This window comes from Oenanthe melanoleuca, chromosome 12 (assembly GCF_029582105.1).
Source record: "Oenanthe melanoleuca isolate GR-GAL-2019-014 chromosome 12, OMel1.0, whole genome shotgun sequence".
NCBI lineage: Eukaryota > Metazoa > Chordata > Aves > Passeriformes > Muscicapidae > Oenanthe > Oenanthe melanoleuca.
The window spans coordinates 16017625-16034747 of record NC_079346.1 but is presented as its reverse complement, the minus strand read 5'-3'; the positions used below and the strand labels follow the sequence as shown (position 1 = coordinate 16034747).

The window sequence follows — 17123 nt, the reverse complement described above, 5'->3', positions numbered from 1 at the left end:
CATGTCACAGTATTCCAGTTTAAAAGTGTCAGTAAGAGAGTCGTGACTGCTGAGTGTAACGCTGCTTCAGATGCTCCCTACGCGGTGTGACTTCCAGAGCTATCCCTAAACACTGCACACAGCTGTGACTCATGATGTGTAACACAGCAAAAGATTTGTCCCGCAGTCAGGCACCTCCTGTTGCAGCCAAGCTCACCTCATCACCTCCTTCTCAAACTTCTGTTACAACAGCGCAGGATTCAGCCTGGAGAATATTCTCTAGATCACTGATTCAGCAGTGAATTGGTCTCGACACAGCCTGCTCTGCAAAACGGCTCAGGTTGCTGCAAAATGTCATGAAGCAGCAGGTTGTTTAGAGGTGTGACATTTGTGCAACTAACACTGCCTTCTGACACCAAGGTAAGTGAAAAACAGTGTTATAGCCAATCTGTGCTCCAAGGCAGACCTCAGTAGGTCCAATTGTCTGTGCATTCACAATTTGGCTCTAGGAGTACAGAAATTTCCATTCAGAAGATCTGAGGATCTCCTACCTGAGGTTGCATAAGAACATCCAAGAAACCCTTCAGTGGACAAACCGCTGTGTAAGTTGGTGACTTCCTTGCCTGCTCAGTTATTAGCCACTGGTATGTCTCCTGGGAGACCAGTTTCATTGTGAGAGTAACTCCAGTGACTCCAGGAAAGACATAGCACTGAAAATCAGACATTTTTTTATTTCTAAAATCATTCCACTACAGAAACTCATGATACCAAATAGGACAATTTTGCTGAGTCTTTGGACATTATTTCCTGTCCTATGGACAGGGGTGTGCATGCATGCTGAGGAAGGTAGCTGCATGCAGAGCAGAGAGCAGTTAATTCTTACTCTGGGAGCTTTCTTTAGTCCTGCACAAATAACAAAGAGCAGTTAAATATTATTGCAGGCCTTCTGGGAACTTCTATGCAGTTTGTAGGCAAAAGCCTGTCAGAGACTAGCTAGTACTAGCTAGGGCTACTGCAGCCAGTACTGAGCTGTCAAAGCAGGAATGGGAGGAACACCACGGGATGGCACAAGAAAGTCTAATTGCACAGTTCCAGCTGCAACTCAGTCCCTGACACACTGAACTACAATTGAAGTGCCAAAGGCTGGAGGAGAAACTCAGCAGACTGCAAAGGCTCTGAGAGCCTGGAAGATGCTCTGTGGGGTACTGTGATGCTTCCCCAGCGTGCTGGGAGCTGGAGTGCTGGGTAGGTGATGCCAGAGTGTAGCTGTACCTGGCTCACCGAGAACAGAGATTCTCCAACTGAAGCACAGCAACAACTCGGGGGCTGGCAACAGCCAGCGTCCTCCGGCTCATCCTGTACCCAGCTGTGCAATATAAATTAAATACTTTCAGAATATTCTTTGAATGTAACTGGTGAAGCTGTTGCGTGGATGCCATGCAAGAAGGGAGAAGGGGTGTCTGCACAGAGCACCTCTCACAGAGGTGGCATTGTGTGGAAACACTAGAGCACCACAAGGCTGGGCTGCAGGCAGGAAATTCCTTGTGAAAACCCCTCAAGTACAGCATAAGTGAAAGTATGGGAAAAGCTCTGACTCCCTTCCTCCAGGCTTTACCTGTTGCAACACCCAGGAGAGGCACAAAGGCGGCACACATCAGCACCTGGCTGCTTCCACGCAAAGCTCTGGGAAAGCCACGGCAGGGGGGTCAGGGCGGGACAGAGCGGGGCGCGGGCCCGCCGGGAACCCGGGGCTCTCCGCGGCAGCGCCGCCAGGCCAGCTAATTAGCAACAACACTTTGTTCTCCTCGGAAAATAATCGGGCTCAGTCTTCGACGGCAGGACGCCCCTCCCAGCCAGCAGCGCTTAACAAAGCCCTAATTATGTAAGTATTATATAAGCCGGCACACCTGCCCCCCCGCGCCGGCCGCGGCACCCGCGCCCGGCCGCCCCTCGGCCCTCTCCGGTCAGCAGCAGCTGCCACTGCTGCCAGCGCCACAGCCGGGACAGCTTTTTGTCCGCTTGTCCGCACGGGCCCGCGGCTGTGCGGGCTCCCAGGCCGGGCGGGACCTACAGCCCCGGGCCAGGCTGGCCCCACTGCCCACAGCAGGGGCCGGCTCCCCACACGGCTCCCGGCCCAGCGCCGCTGCGGTGCTGCTGTCCTGCTGAGTCACAGCCGCGGCACTGCCAGGCACAAAGGCGTCCTGCGGGCTCAGCTGCTCCCAGGGGAAGCTTCCCTCACCTGTCAAAAAGCACGTACTTCATATTCCCCTTGCTGATTTATCTAGGAGTTAACCACCCCAGGTCTGTCGTTCATACTTGTCACTGTAACCAGACACAGAGTCTGTCATGTTGGTGTAACAAAGAGCACTGCTTGAAGTCTGAGTAATGTGTTTTTCATTTCTCTAAGTATTAGTAAAGCGATTGCTCCCTGTGGGCTCAGGACACCTACATGAAATCTGCAGACTGCTGGTGAGGGATGGCAGGCTGCCTCTGTCCCCAGCACAGCCCCAGAGGATGGACAGAACAGATGAGCTCTAAAGAAAAAGCCACCAGTACCAACTCTGTGGGCCAGAGCATGAGGAGGGAGCCAGACCCTGAGCACACACAAGTCAAACCCATCTCCAGTCTCCTTTGGCAAGAAGTAAGCCCAAAGCAATGGAAAACTTTAAAAGATAAATTACAAGGCAGCACTGCCCTTCTTTTTTCCTTCAGATGTCTTTCAGCGTATCAGTTGCTGGTGAGGTTATGCTGCAGAATAAAACTCCTTTCCTGGCCTGAAGGAATCCTTCACGAACAAAAGGCAGCAGAATTGAAGGGCAGGAGCAAGGAATACACCACCCAGAAACCAAAGGGAAAGGAAGCAGCCAAGAAGTGCCGAGAGGCAAACTGGAATATCAAACAGCCAACTTTGGTGACAGGCGATATATCTTCTAACCCTGGGATTATGCAAGCAGAACCAGGCCCCAAATACCCAAGAGATCTTGTTCTGGCTGGGCCTCAATGCTGCGGACGCTGAGACCCGGGTTACATAAACACCAAAGAGCACTTATATAACTGTTGTATGGCACAGGCTCGCAGCCTCTGGCACCCCATTGCCACGGGAGTGTGGCAGGTACCTGCTCTGGCACCCAGCCCCTCTCCAGAACCTCCTCCTATCCCTTAACAAGCCCCTGACTGCAGCCCAGGTGAGGTGCTCATCAATTCATCCTCCCTTTTGCAGGCACCACAGGCTCATGGTTACTCTGGAGCACTGGGAAATCCTGGTGTCCATTTCCAGCTCCAGTATGCTCAAAAGAACGTTGTGAAATTTCAAATCAAACATTTTCATAGTGCTTTGATTCGGCAACACCTGGTGAGATACAGAATGCTGCTACCTGCCATCCCACTTCTAGATATATAATCCAAACTACTTTTCCCAATAAAAGTCCTCAAACCTCAAGTGTTCCCTCCTGCCATGCCCTCTCTCCTACGCAGACCCTGTGGGCATTAGTGAAGACCGGGAAACAAAGACAGGAAAGACACCCACTAAGGTAGCACGGGAAGCAGGGATCAGTCCCATTTGTCCTTTAGCCAGGGGTGTGCGAGAGCAGTGAGTTACATAAAACTACTGCTCTGGAGTCAGGAAGTGTTTCAGGCTGAGTGCTGGAAGTTTTCAACAAGCTGTGCGCAGGAGGGAACTGAAACCTCCCCTTTCTAGTTATCCCAGTTAACTAGTAACCCAGAATAGAGTTTTGTCAGCCAGATTACAAAAATTACCACAGGCATCTAAACCACAAGTAACCAGATTTAACCTTATTTATTTTCATAACAGTTCAACTCTTTTTAAAAAAAGAGAAATATGATCTAGTTTATTGTGGTGGGTAAATATTGATTTAGGTAACAATGATAAATTTCCCCTTTCCAGCTTCAGAAAATAGATGCATACGGGGGCTTGACACATTCCAAGCACAGTGAATCCAGCTGGCTGCTACCATGACTCTTCTAGGGATAAATTTCAGGGACTAAGAAAAGAGGACGAGTAGGGGAGCAAACATTCTGCATTATGCAATGATTACATAAGCATTAATTTACACTAGGTAGCTGGGAGTTGTAGCTTTATACCAGTATACCCTCAGAGCAATGAGAAATAATAAAGAAGGGATTATTGTTGCCACACACTTCTAAGGCTACCAAAATGGCAAACCAACAACAAGCACCAATTGAACTTTAATCTCTGCCTCAAACTCACACCATAGCTTTGGTCAGGACCTGCTAACAAGGACAGGAAGACAGGTAACAATAACTCATAATTTAAAAGAGCAGCATGGGAAATAATCCCAGCACAAGGCATCCTGAAGCATCTGAGTGCTCCTTTGTTTTTCTTCCTGATGGCAATGGTATAACAGAGGAGTAATTTCAAAATTATAATAGTGTCATCTGTACCCTAGTCAGTGTCAAAGGAGTTAATGGGCATGATGAGCTCCTCACAGTAACCTGTGAAACACCCTCCTGTCCATCTTGCAGAGGAGGAAATTAAATCAAAGCAATGAGGTAGGCATCAGTGCTGAGTAACTCAAGTTGTTGGCTCCCTGTCCTATGCTCTAAACAACAATTCTTTCTTCTCCTTAAATATAATTTCCCTACTTGAAAAAAAAAACCACAGGTGTGGATTTTTTTTTTTTTTTAGAACTGTAACAAAGCACAACTTCAGCTACATTCCCTTTTTCGGCCTCAGTCTCTAAAGTAATTTCAGAGGAATTTTTAAGGACTCTGTTTAATGAGGGAGGCATCACTTGGGAGAAAAATTCAAATTGTTGAGTTTGAGCCTGTGTGCCACCGCATTCCACTGGCACTTCTCCCATCAACTGCAGCCAGAAAAGTGACCGAGAGCACTGGAGAAAGTTAATAAGACCAGGATGAAACACCATCGCTGAAAGAACAATCTGTTTCTAGTTTTCCTTTCCAAAGTATTGGTGCTGCTAAAGGAGCTTGACAAAAGTCTGCAAAGTTGTTTGTGGCAATCAGACTCACACAAATTGAAGTCACGATGTCACAAGGACCCCCCCAACACCCTAAAAGCTAAGCACATTACAGCCTGGAAAAGAAGCAGGCACCTATTCTTTCCTAAGGTTGCTAAAATGACAATTACCTCTATGGTCAAAAAATAAATATATGTGTATATCAGGAGGAAACAAGGATCTTTACATAAAAGACATCTTTCTTGCAGGACAACAGGGGGATAGGTTGCGTGCTGCAACAAACCTTGATTTACTAGCTGGTGGGTGCTACCATAAAATAATCAAAATCTGCTCTAACTTTCCAGAAACATTTTTAAAATAACAAAAAGGTATCACAGCACTGCACATACAGGTGCTTGCTACTTTGAAGACCCCAAAGAAGTGTTCAGGCACCTGAAGTGAAGAAAAGCCATATAAACCAGAGAAGAAAAGAAACATTGCTCAGTGGTTGAAGCAAACCAGTGAAGAACATGATGTGCAAGTTCTGCACAGACTCACTTAGTGACCTTGTACAGTTTATCACCTCTCTTGGGACAGGAGGGCTATGCAGAAGTGTGATGGAGACTCTCCTGGATCTACCAGCCAGAACAGAACCTCATTAGATCAGTTAAAAAAGCTTCCTCGTAGAGAGGTAATTTTCTACTGCTAGAGACTTTGGTAGGGACTTGCTCCAGACTTTACAGCTTGACGAATACAAAGAGGAGTTAATTTGCACTTTTGCTCTCTTGCTTTTGTATAAATACCTTTCTACCCAAAATTTTTAAAAGGCCTCTAACCTTGTATTCTCCCTCCATCTGTGACCTACAGTCTCACTTCCAAAAGCATCTTTCTCTCCCCGTCTTCTCTTTTTATATGTATTATCTAGACTAAGTTACATAAGCCACTTGTATCATCACCCAGATTCCTCATTTATCCAAACTCATTTTCTACTGTAATTCCTTTCTTTTTCAGTTCACACTCTTCCAGAATTAGCTTCTTTGTCCTGCCACCGCAGCCAGAGAAATAAGATGGATTTTTTTTTTCTAGAACTCCCCCTTTCCACTAATGGGTTACAAATATTGCATAGTTATTTCTGTAAAAACTCCTCATGACAACCACACTGCACTTCTGTAATAAACCAGGAATCCAGAGCTGGAACTCCTGGGGACCATTTTTGATCAGTCTGTTAGGTTCACAGCATGACTTTGGAGGTATTGCCACATGAACAACATGGAAGAAGCTTGGCACCACAAAGTACCTCACCTCAAAGTAAGAAGTTAAATTACAAATTTAGAAAGTTCTTTGAATGTGAACAAAGTTTTTTTCTCCAACACACAACATCCTCCCACTAGCACACAAATTAGATGGCAGCTATCCCCAAATTGTAAACTCCTGTTAGGATTTCACCATCATCTTCCATTTGATAGTGGGGAAAAGAGCCAAGTAGCTTTTATTCTCTTAGGCACTAATTAGGGGATCTGGAGCAAGCACCAACAGCTCTGCCTGGTGCTCAGATTGCTGCCCAAGTCAGCAAGTCACTGACAAAAGAAGCTCTTGAAACTCTTATCAAGTAGGATGTTGCTGGGAAAGTATACAGGGAAAGTCAAAGGGGGTGGGGGAGAGGACAGTGGGTATAAAATGATACTGCTATTAACAACTGCCTCCTCCCTCGGAAAAAATAACTTTCGCAGCATTACAACACAACAGCAGCAGAAACATTAACAGCCAGAATGTCACATCACCAAAGACTTCAGAATTACAGGAAGAGTGAGGTTCCTTCTCCTGTCCTCTCCATCAGGCCAACAGGCACTGCAAGGCTGTGAAATCTCAACCTCTTTCATCCCTGCCTGGTAAGGGTGCACATTAAAACCTCAGACCTACAGAAGAGTCTTGGTTCCTGATGCTTTTTACTAGCCACTAAGTGGGGTGCTCCAGCCCAGGGGTGGGAAAATGAATGGTCTGTAACAGGAAAGCAAGAGGGAAAAGAAAACAAAGGAGAAAAAGAAAGTAAAATAAACCCACAAAATCCCCCACCTGTATCCTACCTGGAAACTGCTGAGACTCATCCAAGAGTAGCATGCTGCTCAGTGCACCGAGGCAAGCTCTGTGCCTGCACACTTGTTCAACGTGGCCTCACACTCTCAGCTCTTCTGCTATTCTTGTCTCTGGGTCTTCAGAACAAAAGTTTCCAGTCACTCCTAACAACTGCTTATCTCTGCCCACAGCCCAGCAAGCACTAAATCCACTCTCACTGGCTGTTCAGTTCGCAGGCGGGAAAAAACTCCTGATAAAGACAGTCCAGGATATAGGCAGGGAAACCTGCACTTAAAGTTTCTGAAAATAACTTTGGTAAATAGCTCCTAGTGCTTGAATCCACCCAGCTGGTGTGACGAGAAGCAGTACGTATATATCCTCCCTGCACCCAGCCGAGACAGACCAGGGTCACTGTTATATAACTAGTTAAATATGCCTCGTGTTCAGCCTAAATAAAAATTGTCACTATCTCCTCCCCTGCTTGGAGAGTCAAGCAGCACAGCCCTGCCCGAGGTAGCTGCTGCTCCACTGGGGACCGATGCCTGGAGCTGTGCTGCCGGGACGCTTTGGCTTCCTTATGTGCTTCCCATCAGCGGGAACAATCTCAGTTATGCCTGGGAAAAGAGTTTTAGAAGAGAGGAGAGGAGCAGCGAGGCTGAGTGGGCGTGTACGGGGGAGGTCTCTCTCCTCTGGAGCAGCAGAGCTGCACGCCGTACAGATCAGATCCCATTCACTCAGCCTGTGATCCAGTTCAACTAGTGGCAGAGACCAAGACTGAGAATAAAATAAAAATCCTTACATAACCGCTCAGGCTCCGGTGGGGCCCCGCGCAAGGGGAATCCCAACAGACAACAGGAGCTCAGAGCAGGGGACACGCAGGACCGTAACTCTGCTCCGAGTTTCAGAGCACGGAAGGAAAAGTGGGTGGGAAGGAGATGCAAAAAGGAGTACTGCCTTTCTGGCTTTGAAAACAACTGTGATTTTATGAGCTATTTGCATGATGCCTGCTAATTTGCAAGAAACCTGGACAACTGAGACTGAAACTTGAGCAATTTGATGGAGCTGGTAACCTGTTTGCACACTAACAGGTGGAAGCAGCTTGTAGACCACTGCAAGTTTCTTAGTTTTCAGGAAAGTATTTGTCAGAATTTGTGGAGTGGGAGATTACTTTAAGTGAGCCTTTGTCCCAGTCACTCACCTGCACCAGGATAGGCATGAGAGAGAATAAACAAGTGCAGAATAAGTCCTTTAAAGCCCTTCACAGGCATATCTAATGCCAGTAATAAACAGCAAGCCTGGGCTGAGAGATATGTAATGAAATTAGCTGGCTGGTAGTGAGCATTTGTCCATGTAACAAAGTCAGCTGTTTATTGAAACAAGTGTTGAGGGAGCGCTGGGAAAACCAGCACATGCACAAGAAACCCAAAGCAGGCAGTGTCCGACCAGCCCAGCCTGCAGGACTCCAGGACAATGAGCTGCACTCACAATAGCAAAAGATGATCTAAAAGTCTGCCAGGGCAGAGCCCAGTTCCCCTTTGTGTGACTCCAATCATTTTTATTTGACCTTTTATTTGAGAGGGTAGCAGGGCACTGTGAATGCTTGCTGCCATCAAAGCACCCTCAGTGCTTCAGAGTACATCACAACTTTGAAACAAAGCTAAGATGCTTTTTCATAATTAGAACTATATAAATATTACAAAAAAAAAAAAAAAAAAAAGAACTCTATTACAATTAAGACACTCCTCTACAAGAGAGCCTTTCACCTATGTCACAGATTCAAACAGCCTGGCTGGCAAACAATGTTTATCAAGGAGGAAAAGAGGGACAAATACATTAAAAAAGTGCATAGCCAAGGATCTTGTAACAGGCCTTATAAGGACTTTGTACAGTTGGAATAAATAAGCAAACATGACCTCAGCATCTGACCTAACATATTTATGAAACTGGAAAGCAAGATTTAAAAACAAGTACTGGGTAAATACAAGTGGGTATTTGCAAAGCATGTAGTGCTGGTTTTGGCTGGAAGAGAGTTAATTTTTTTCCTAGCAGCTAGTATGGGGCTATGCTTTGGATTTGTGTTGGAAATAGACTTGATAATAGAGATGTTTTTGCTATTGGTGAGCAGGGCTAACACAGAGTCAAGGCCTTTTCTGCTTGTGACACTGCCCCACCAGTGAGGAAGCTGGGGATGTACAAGGAGTTAGGAGGGGATACAGCTTGGAAAGCTGACCCCAAGTGCCCCCAGGGATATCCCAGCCCATATGGTGTCATGCTCAGCATATAGAGCTGGGGGAAGGAGGAGGAGGAGAGGGGGGATGTTGGAATGATGGTGTTTTTCTTCCCAAGTCACTGTTACTGTGATGGAGCCCTGCTTTCTTGGGGATGGCTGAACATGGGAAGGAGTTGGTGAATTCCTTGTTCTGCTTTGCTGTTAAACTATCTTTATCTCAACCCACAAACTTCGTCACTTTTACCCTTCCAATTCTCTCCTCCATCCCACCAGGGCATAGTGAGTGGCTGTGTGGGGCTGAGCTGCCAGCTGGGGTTAAACCACAACACAGCTATATTACAGCAGTCAAGCATGAGAAAAATGGAAGTTCTATATACTTGGGGAAAAGGAAACTTATACCTGTCCTCCTGCACACAGCAATAAAAGGGAATTTGCTTCTTCACCTTAGTGTGCAAAATGGAAAAAGAATTTTTCTAGTTCTTCTACTCACAACAGCCTGCTGGTGAGGCCACCACTGTCAGCCAGGACAAATACATATTCACACAACCAAGAATTAGATCTGTCTGAAACAGTTTATAAAATGATCTCCTCATGGAAAGTAATCTTGTTACAGGTAAGTCCATTTACTGAATAGCTTTTCCATGAGACCAGTCTTACCTGCAAGGAACAATGTTCTCCCTCCCCTATGGGGTCTGAAATCTTACACAGCTGTCACAAGTCACCTTCCTCATCTCAAACCACAAGCTCTTTGCAATTGTACACACTGTGCTATATGTCACAAGAGGCTTCTCAAAAAGCTTTTGTCATATGAGAGATTCCCTTGCTAACAACTTAGATTACCTGTTAAAAAAATCAAAACACTATGAAGTATGTGTTTTCATACTTGACTGTAAAATGTTTCAGGACACTAGTTCCTCTATATAGCTAAGAACATTACCAAACTGAAGTCAGCTAAACAAAATAAATTTCAACAAACTGTCCCAAACCATGCACTCCCTTCAAGTTGGAGTAGCTCCTTCCCCAGTCCCATGCCTGTTGTCCACCTTGAACCTCCCAATCCCTGCTCCACAGGCTGAGCAGCTCCATGACTGCTCAAGACTGACCTGATCCAAGCCCAGTGAGGACAGCATCAGAGAGAAGCCCTGGGTCTATGATGTGCCCCCCTGCTCTTGGTCCCTGCAAGCTGGGGTGGTTCCCTTCTCTCCAGGCTGTTCATCCTCATCACCACCCCATGAAGCAGAAAAACCTTCCTTGCCCACCCTCAGCTGCTCCATGCTGGCTGCACAGACCTTTCCCCACCTCACAGCTTTCTCCCAGCCATGCTCCACATCCACCAGCTCCTGCACACCCCACTGACCTCCACTGCACAGGGAAGCTGCCTATTAACCCAAATTGTTTGTAAGTTACTGAATGTGAACCAGGCTTGACAGCACATTTCACTTTTGATTAGCACCTGCTAGTAGCACATACACATCATTACAGCCACTTTCCCTGTCCCAGTTTCCATGCTGTTTTAGCAACACAGAAAACACTCAACAATACCAGGTTTGACTTGGACACGGTATAAGGTGCTGTTTATCCACCCAGAACAGTCAGACAGAATCACACTTGGACTCCACAACACTCTGTGTTAGCAACTGAGTATTTCTGGGCTTTGAGAATCATTTGCTTTTTAAACAAACACTGCACTGCAAATAAAAATTATTTTTTATAAGATCTAAACCAACCATGGAAACCCAGAGGAGTTTTTCCATTGACTTTAGTGAGTTTTAGACTGAACCATAAGGCAAAACATTTGATAAATCTGTTTTTTTCTCATTTTATTTTATTCATATAAATCTTGGTGTCTTTTCTTTCCCAAAGTCATCGAAACCATAAGTGGGGGGAAGTTGGGAAGTTGTACAAAATGTAACAAAAATCTAATTGCACAAAACACAGGAAGTGACACAATGCAGTGCCTATTGCAATTGCTTTTCACACTGGCACTGTGGCAAAACACACTGCTTGAGATTCCAAGGCTTTCAAAGGTTGTTTAAATGTACCAAAGAAAACAAGCTGTTACTAGACAAGACGTAATGATTCAAAGTCGAAGAATTTATATCATAGATATTTATCATCATTCTAATCAAAATTAAAATCCATTGAGTTGCAATCCCAAATACAAGAAACTGATTCCTCATGTCTATAACTTGCTAAATTTCTCTGCTGATGTAGATGACACAACATATTTATGCACCACTGAAGAGTTTTTTGGTACAACTTTAATTTCATTCCATTCATTTTCAGCTATGTGCAAATTCGACATAAATCACAAGCTGAGTACACAGAAGTACCACTTTTAAATTGCTTCTAACAGTTCAAGTATTTAAATACTTTACATAGATGAAGATTACCTGCAGATGTTTTAATTGCAAAATTTCTTTGGACAGAGATTTAAACTAGAAGTTTCTGTTCACCTAGTCCAAAAAGATTTTATCTTGTAGCTTTTTCTCCTGCCTCATTCCTATTTGCATATTTGCAAGTGAAAATAAAGTCCTCTGACTCCTACTTAGAATTTTTTTGAGGCTGAGTCAGTGAACTGCATATTGAAGAAAATGTGAACAAGACATTTTAAATATCTGCAGTACAAAACACTTTTAATAAAAAAATATTTTGATCCAAACAATGAACCAGACACTTCTAAAAGTTCAAAAATTCAGTGCTGCAGTTTCTTTAAAGCCTAAGCAAGAAGTTCAAAAGATAAATACAGGAAATAACTTTGATGTGATACTATGTTTTAAAAACTGAATAATATTTCTAATTTAATTAAAACAGTTCCTCACCTCCTTCCACACTTTCATTTAATATTACACTTATATAACATATAGCTACATGCACATTTTATCTAACCAGTCATTAAAACCAGCACAATACCACATAAATTAGAGGAAAATGAAATTAAGGACCCCTTGCATGGCTTTAAACTCATATGAACATCAAAGAAGTGTTTCATCTAGCACATTTAAACATAAAACGGGTGCCTAAAATGTAAACCAGAGGATTTTCACTTTGGCTTCTTCATACCTGTCAGGTGAACTTGGCAAAGTGACTTTGCCACTCCTAACCTGTTCAAGAGGGAAAATACCACATTACAAATTTGCTAATTAGTTTCCATATGATTTCATCACCATTTCAGAAGTTGCAGATGAGGGAATACAGTATCTATTAGCAATGGTGAGGTGTGGTACAAAGCTGACAATCGCAATCATACATTGGGGAAAAAGCAAACAAGTCAGAGGAGCAGTGAGACTGTCCTTCTGGTTTTATGAAAAGAAAAAAGCATCTTTTTGGCCAATAAAGCAGAACCTCTATATCCAGCAAAGCTTATCAGAAAAGCAGGAAGATCACTCGGAGCAATTCTTTGTTCAGTTAATGATTGCTCACTCGCTGACCCTGCTCCCCACACCTTCATGCTACTCTCACATTTGTGACAGTTTTAAGAGAAGAGATAAAACAGAGGCAAAAAAACATTTGAGAAACCCCAGATACATATATATAGAAAATGCAGAGCCACGGTCGTGGGCTGCTCCTGAACTGCATAGAAAGATTTCTATTTTGTATTCCATCATACGCAATAGATCAAAGGGAAGGAGGGAGAAGAGAGGGGGGAAAAGCGTAGCTGGTTATAACACCACATCATTTCACGGGATCTGCCAGTCCCCGCGCCCAATTGGCGGCTCTGAAGGAAGCAGAGCTCTGGCGTCATCACCTCCTTTTAAAGAAGTAAAGCAAGTCATTACTCCACGTTATGTAACGCTCAGACTATGCCAGACTCCGTGCCACCCTCTCAAAAAGGAAGCCGCTGTCACAGAGCCTGCGAGGCGGGCAGGGGAGTCACCGACGCTTTCCTTCGGAGCCTCCGCCTGCCCGGGGACAAGCCGGGGAGACCGGGAAGGAATCCTGGCGTTGGGACAGAGCCGGCAGCCGGCAAAGGCTCGGCCACTGACCCGCAAAATCGGCACTCCGCAATCCCCTGCGCAGGGGGCTGCGGGACAGCGCTCCTCAGCGTCTCATCCTTCCTTCCCACAGCCCTCAGGCCACACCTCACCCTGCCGGCAATAACCCAGTTCACAGGGTTAGTTGGAGTGCTGGAGTCAGTCAATAAAGCCCCCGAAGCTCAGGCACCACTCCTCCCACACTCCTCCCTGATTTACTGGAGAACAGCCTGTAGGCGAGGGACCTCCACCTGTAGGGAAAGAAGGGACCTCCACCGCCCTCCCACCACCGAAACTGCCCCAACACTACACAATGCCTATACAGGCAATCTGCAGCTTCGGGAGATAACAAAGCACCAAGCGCTGGCTATTGCCAGCAAAGCACCCAAGAGGATTTTTCTTTAACATCACCAATTAGTGAATCCAATAAATCCAGTTCAAGGAAGTTGGGTGCAACAGGGTCTGCACAACGTGCTGGGGACAGGGACCCTCGCTGGCTGGGCAGGGCCAAGCCCCTCAGACTGCACACACAGACACCGTGCTCCCAGGAAACCACCAGGATAAAAACAACGGGTAAAATTGCAGCCTTCTGTAACGAAGCGAAGTTCCGAGACAATCAGTGGGGCTTTGCCTAAAAGAGAGGCAAACCTCTGCAGTTTCAATGTAACCCTTCAGTATTACTCAGTAACCACGTCTAAAACTGTGAATGCTACCATCCCTGTCTCTTTCTACCTCTGAAACTAACTGCATATTTTGTATTTTATTCAGCTGGATCATGGAAACATAGAAGCCAGCCAGCTCCTAATTTTTTGGGTTTTAGGAAAACAACACTAGTCACGAGCATAAGGTTTGTGGACACAGAAAGTGATACAAAGCTCTTATCACTTTCAGGAACTGAGAGAACAACAAAAACCTCCTCAACTCCTTAGTTATAGTACATCACCTGTAAAATGCATCCACTGTCTGCAATTGGATGCACATTTACTGAGTTACCCACAACCATCTGAGGCTGAGCCAAACACTCTGCACCTGTATGATAAAGTACATTTAAACATTCTGATGCATAAGAATAATTTTTTAACATTATGCAGTTTCCTATGACAATTTGATTAAGTTTAAACACATGTCAATAGACAGGATATTGGTTGACAAGTACATTATTTTACAGGCAGTGATTGCTTTCATACCTCTTATGTTACCACACAAGCCACTCTCTTAGCAGGCAATTACTGGCTTGGAAGACAGACTACATAAAGTTACTACAAGCACGAAAACTTACCTGGCTTTTAAAGAACATCAAAGTGCACAGTGGTACACGGAAGTTCGCATCTGGCTCTTTACTAAGACCAGAACCTTCGCATAGGCAACAAACCTAGACTTGAGCAGAGGTCTGTTTCCCCCCAGGATCTGCCCCTCCAGCTTCCTTGGAAATAGTACTGGTGGGCTCTAGAGGGAGCTGCATCCAGCCCCAAGTAATCAAAATAAAACAATCTACATAGGGAAATCCATCAAGAATGAAAAAGTGAGATTATGCCAATCATCACCCTACCCTTTCCCCAAGAAATCCACCTTGTGCACTGCAAACAACCCCTTGCAGATTAAACTGCAGGATTATGACTTATGGGGACTCACCACTCTGGCACAGGTACATACAGAACACAGAGGAATTTACAATTAAAGCCTCCCTCATTATTATCTTCAGTGTTTTTAGGTTTAGGAAAGTCCTTCCTTCTGTTTCTTTCCCTATCTTTTGCTCCAACTCATCCACTTTCAAACAACAAAAAGAGCCTGGTCTCTGCTCCAAGTTTACTTTGATGGGCTTGTGCCTTTCCTTAGCCCCAGCACCTGCCTCCAGCTAAACAAGGAGAGGAGATCAAAGCAAACATAAGCAGTCTGAGGCAGGAAGCACACAGCAACCAAGGCCACTGTGTCACACACTACAGCAGATGGAAGCAGGGTTCCTCAAAGAGCAGCTCTGTTCTCTGAGGCTGCCTCGACCTTGGGATGCCCGTCAGCCCTTGGTGCCACCTGGAGACACAGCTGTGAAAGGTCTCCTTCTAAAAGGAGTAGAGAGATTAAAGTATTAAGTAGCTAACTGCTTCTCCTTTTCTTAAAGAGTAAATCTAATTTTCTAGCAGATACGAGGGACAACTTAAAATCAGTATTTCCTAAGAGAAGATGCTGTGCATTCTGGTCTAAAGTAGAAAGCTAAAGGTTCCAGGTTGTTGGAACAAATCTCTGTTTACCAACACCAGCAGGATTATGCATTTCAGGGAAAAAGTTCAGGGAAATTACTTTCTAACAGCAGTTTCTTTTTTTCCCTCCTTTTTATCTCCAGGAGGATGGGCATTTCTAAATATGGATATAAAATGACATAGAATTATACTGTTTAGCAAGATAGGAGACTGTCTCCATACTCTGCCTCTCTCTCAGTTTCATACAGGTAAGTATAACATGACCTAATTCATAAGAATAAGTACAATCAAAAAGCAAAAACTCACATGTTTGAGGAGGAGGAGCCTGTAAAATGAACAGATTTATACCAAAGACTTTCCTCTCTTCCCCAGTAATGACAGAAAGTTGCTCTGTTCCCAACCACACACATCCAGCTGGGGACTCCTACACAGCCCAGTTTTGTTTTGTTCCAGGATTTTGTCGGGGAGAAGAAAAGATAGAATGCTTTGGGGTGGGAAGCACATAAATAACACCATCTTCAAAATGAGCAGCAGATCTCTGTACCTCAAGGATGCATTCATGTATCATTCAAAGAAATATTAACCCACACTTCCACGTGACTTTAAAAATAGTTTTCCAAAATAATTTCAGCTTTAATAACTACAGGAGCTAATGAACTTTGTAGAAAGTATGGTGTTAACTGCTCATCAGATTAGACAAAGAAATTGCCCAGGCAACTACAAATTGATTTCTCTTTCAATGTAATTGCACCCCACAAAGAGCCCAAAGGAGCATCATACTAAACAACATCCATACTTGCTAAAATTTCATTTTTTCCTCAACAACCAAGTGAAAATTGTAGGAAAAGCTGGTCAAGCAGGACCCCACTAAATGAACAGACTTTCCTTTAGTGAGGGTTCAAGCTTGGATCAGCAGAGGCTGCCATCTGAAATCAAGAACTTCTGCCTTGCTATCAAGGAGGGAAACTCAAAACTGTGAGTACCAAGTGGCAGCTCAAGTTCAGGCAGAAAGCATCTACTGTAATACACTGTGGATCATGATGCAGAAAGGAAAGGTTTGAGCTATCAAAGGTCATAAGCAGAATGAGCAGTTTTAAGAGGTTAGGGTGAGGAAAAGGGTCTCTCTTTTGCCTCACTCACCTCATATACCAATCTCTCAGATGTTCTGAGATTTCCTGATGCCCTCACCCTAACAAGGAGCTGCAGTGCAAAATACCACTACACCTATGTGTCCTCCTCTCCTGGACTTGCTGTTCTGTACCACCAACCAACTGTGCTTCTCATTCACTCCTTTTAAAGAGAGTCTGTATGTTCACAAAACCTCACACAAACCAATCCTAGTTTGTTCCAGCACTAGGTCAGAGAGTAGAAGGAAGAGCATGAGTCTAAGCTGGGAAGAGGGAGCTCCTCCAGTTCTCCACTAGTCAAACAGAGATGCCACAGAGCTTGCATGTTCCCAGCCCTGGGAAAGAAAGAGGGGACAGGAAAGGAGAAAGTGCACAACACAGGGCAGGAGACAAGACCAATTCCACGGAGTTTACCTTATCACAGCAGTATCATCTAATATGTTGTTATTTGGTGTTGCCTGGTGTCTTTGTACAATAAAAATTGCAGCACTACTGTAGTACTGGAAAATTGTTCACTAGTATACCCTAAAAGCACTGATTCCAACCCCTGTCTGCTGTACCATGCACCCTGTAATGCAAGCACGACCAGAAGCCTTTTGAGGACAGTG

General features: G+C 44.7%; 1 protein-coding gene across 5 annotated transcripts in view; it reads right to left on the bottom strand.

The window, feature by feature from the left end:
• The window catches only part of RAD54L2 (RAD54 like 2), a 67413-nt gene that overhangs the window by 25429 nt on the left and 24861 nt on the right, over positions 1 to 17123 (bottom strand). The window contains exon 1 of one of the 5 annotated variants that reach the window (XM_056501216.1): positions 7001 to 7746. The exons of 2 other annotated variants lie outside the window; for them this stretch is intronic. In XM_056501216.1, the coding sequence (XP_056357191.1) occupies positions 7001 to 7034 (34 nt within the window). In that variant the 5' untranslated portion in view covers positions 7035 to 7746. Of the gene's footprint in view, positions 1 to 1594; positions 1792 to 7000; positions 7747 to 17123 lie in introns of those variants that run through there. 2 more of the 5 variants (XM_056501219.1, XM_056501215.1) reach the window with 2 other exon arrangements.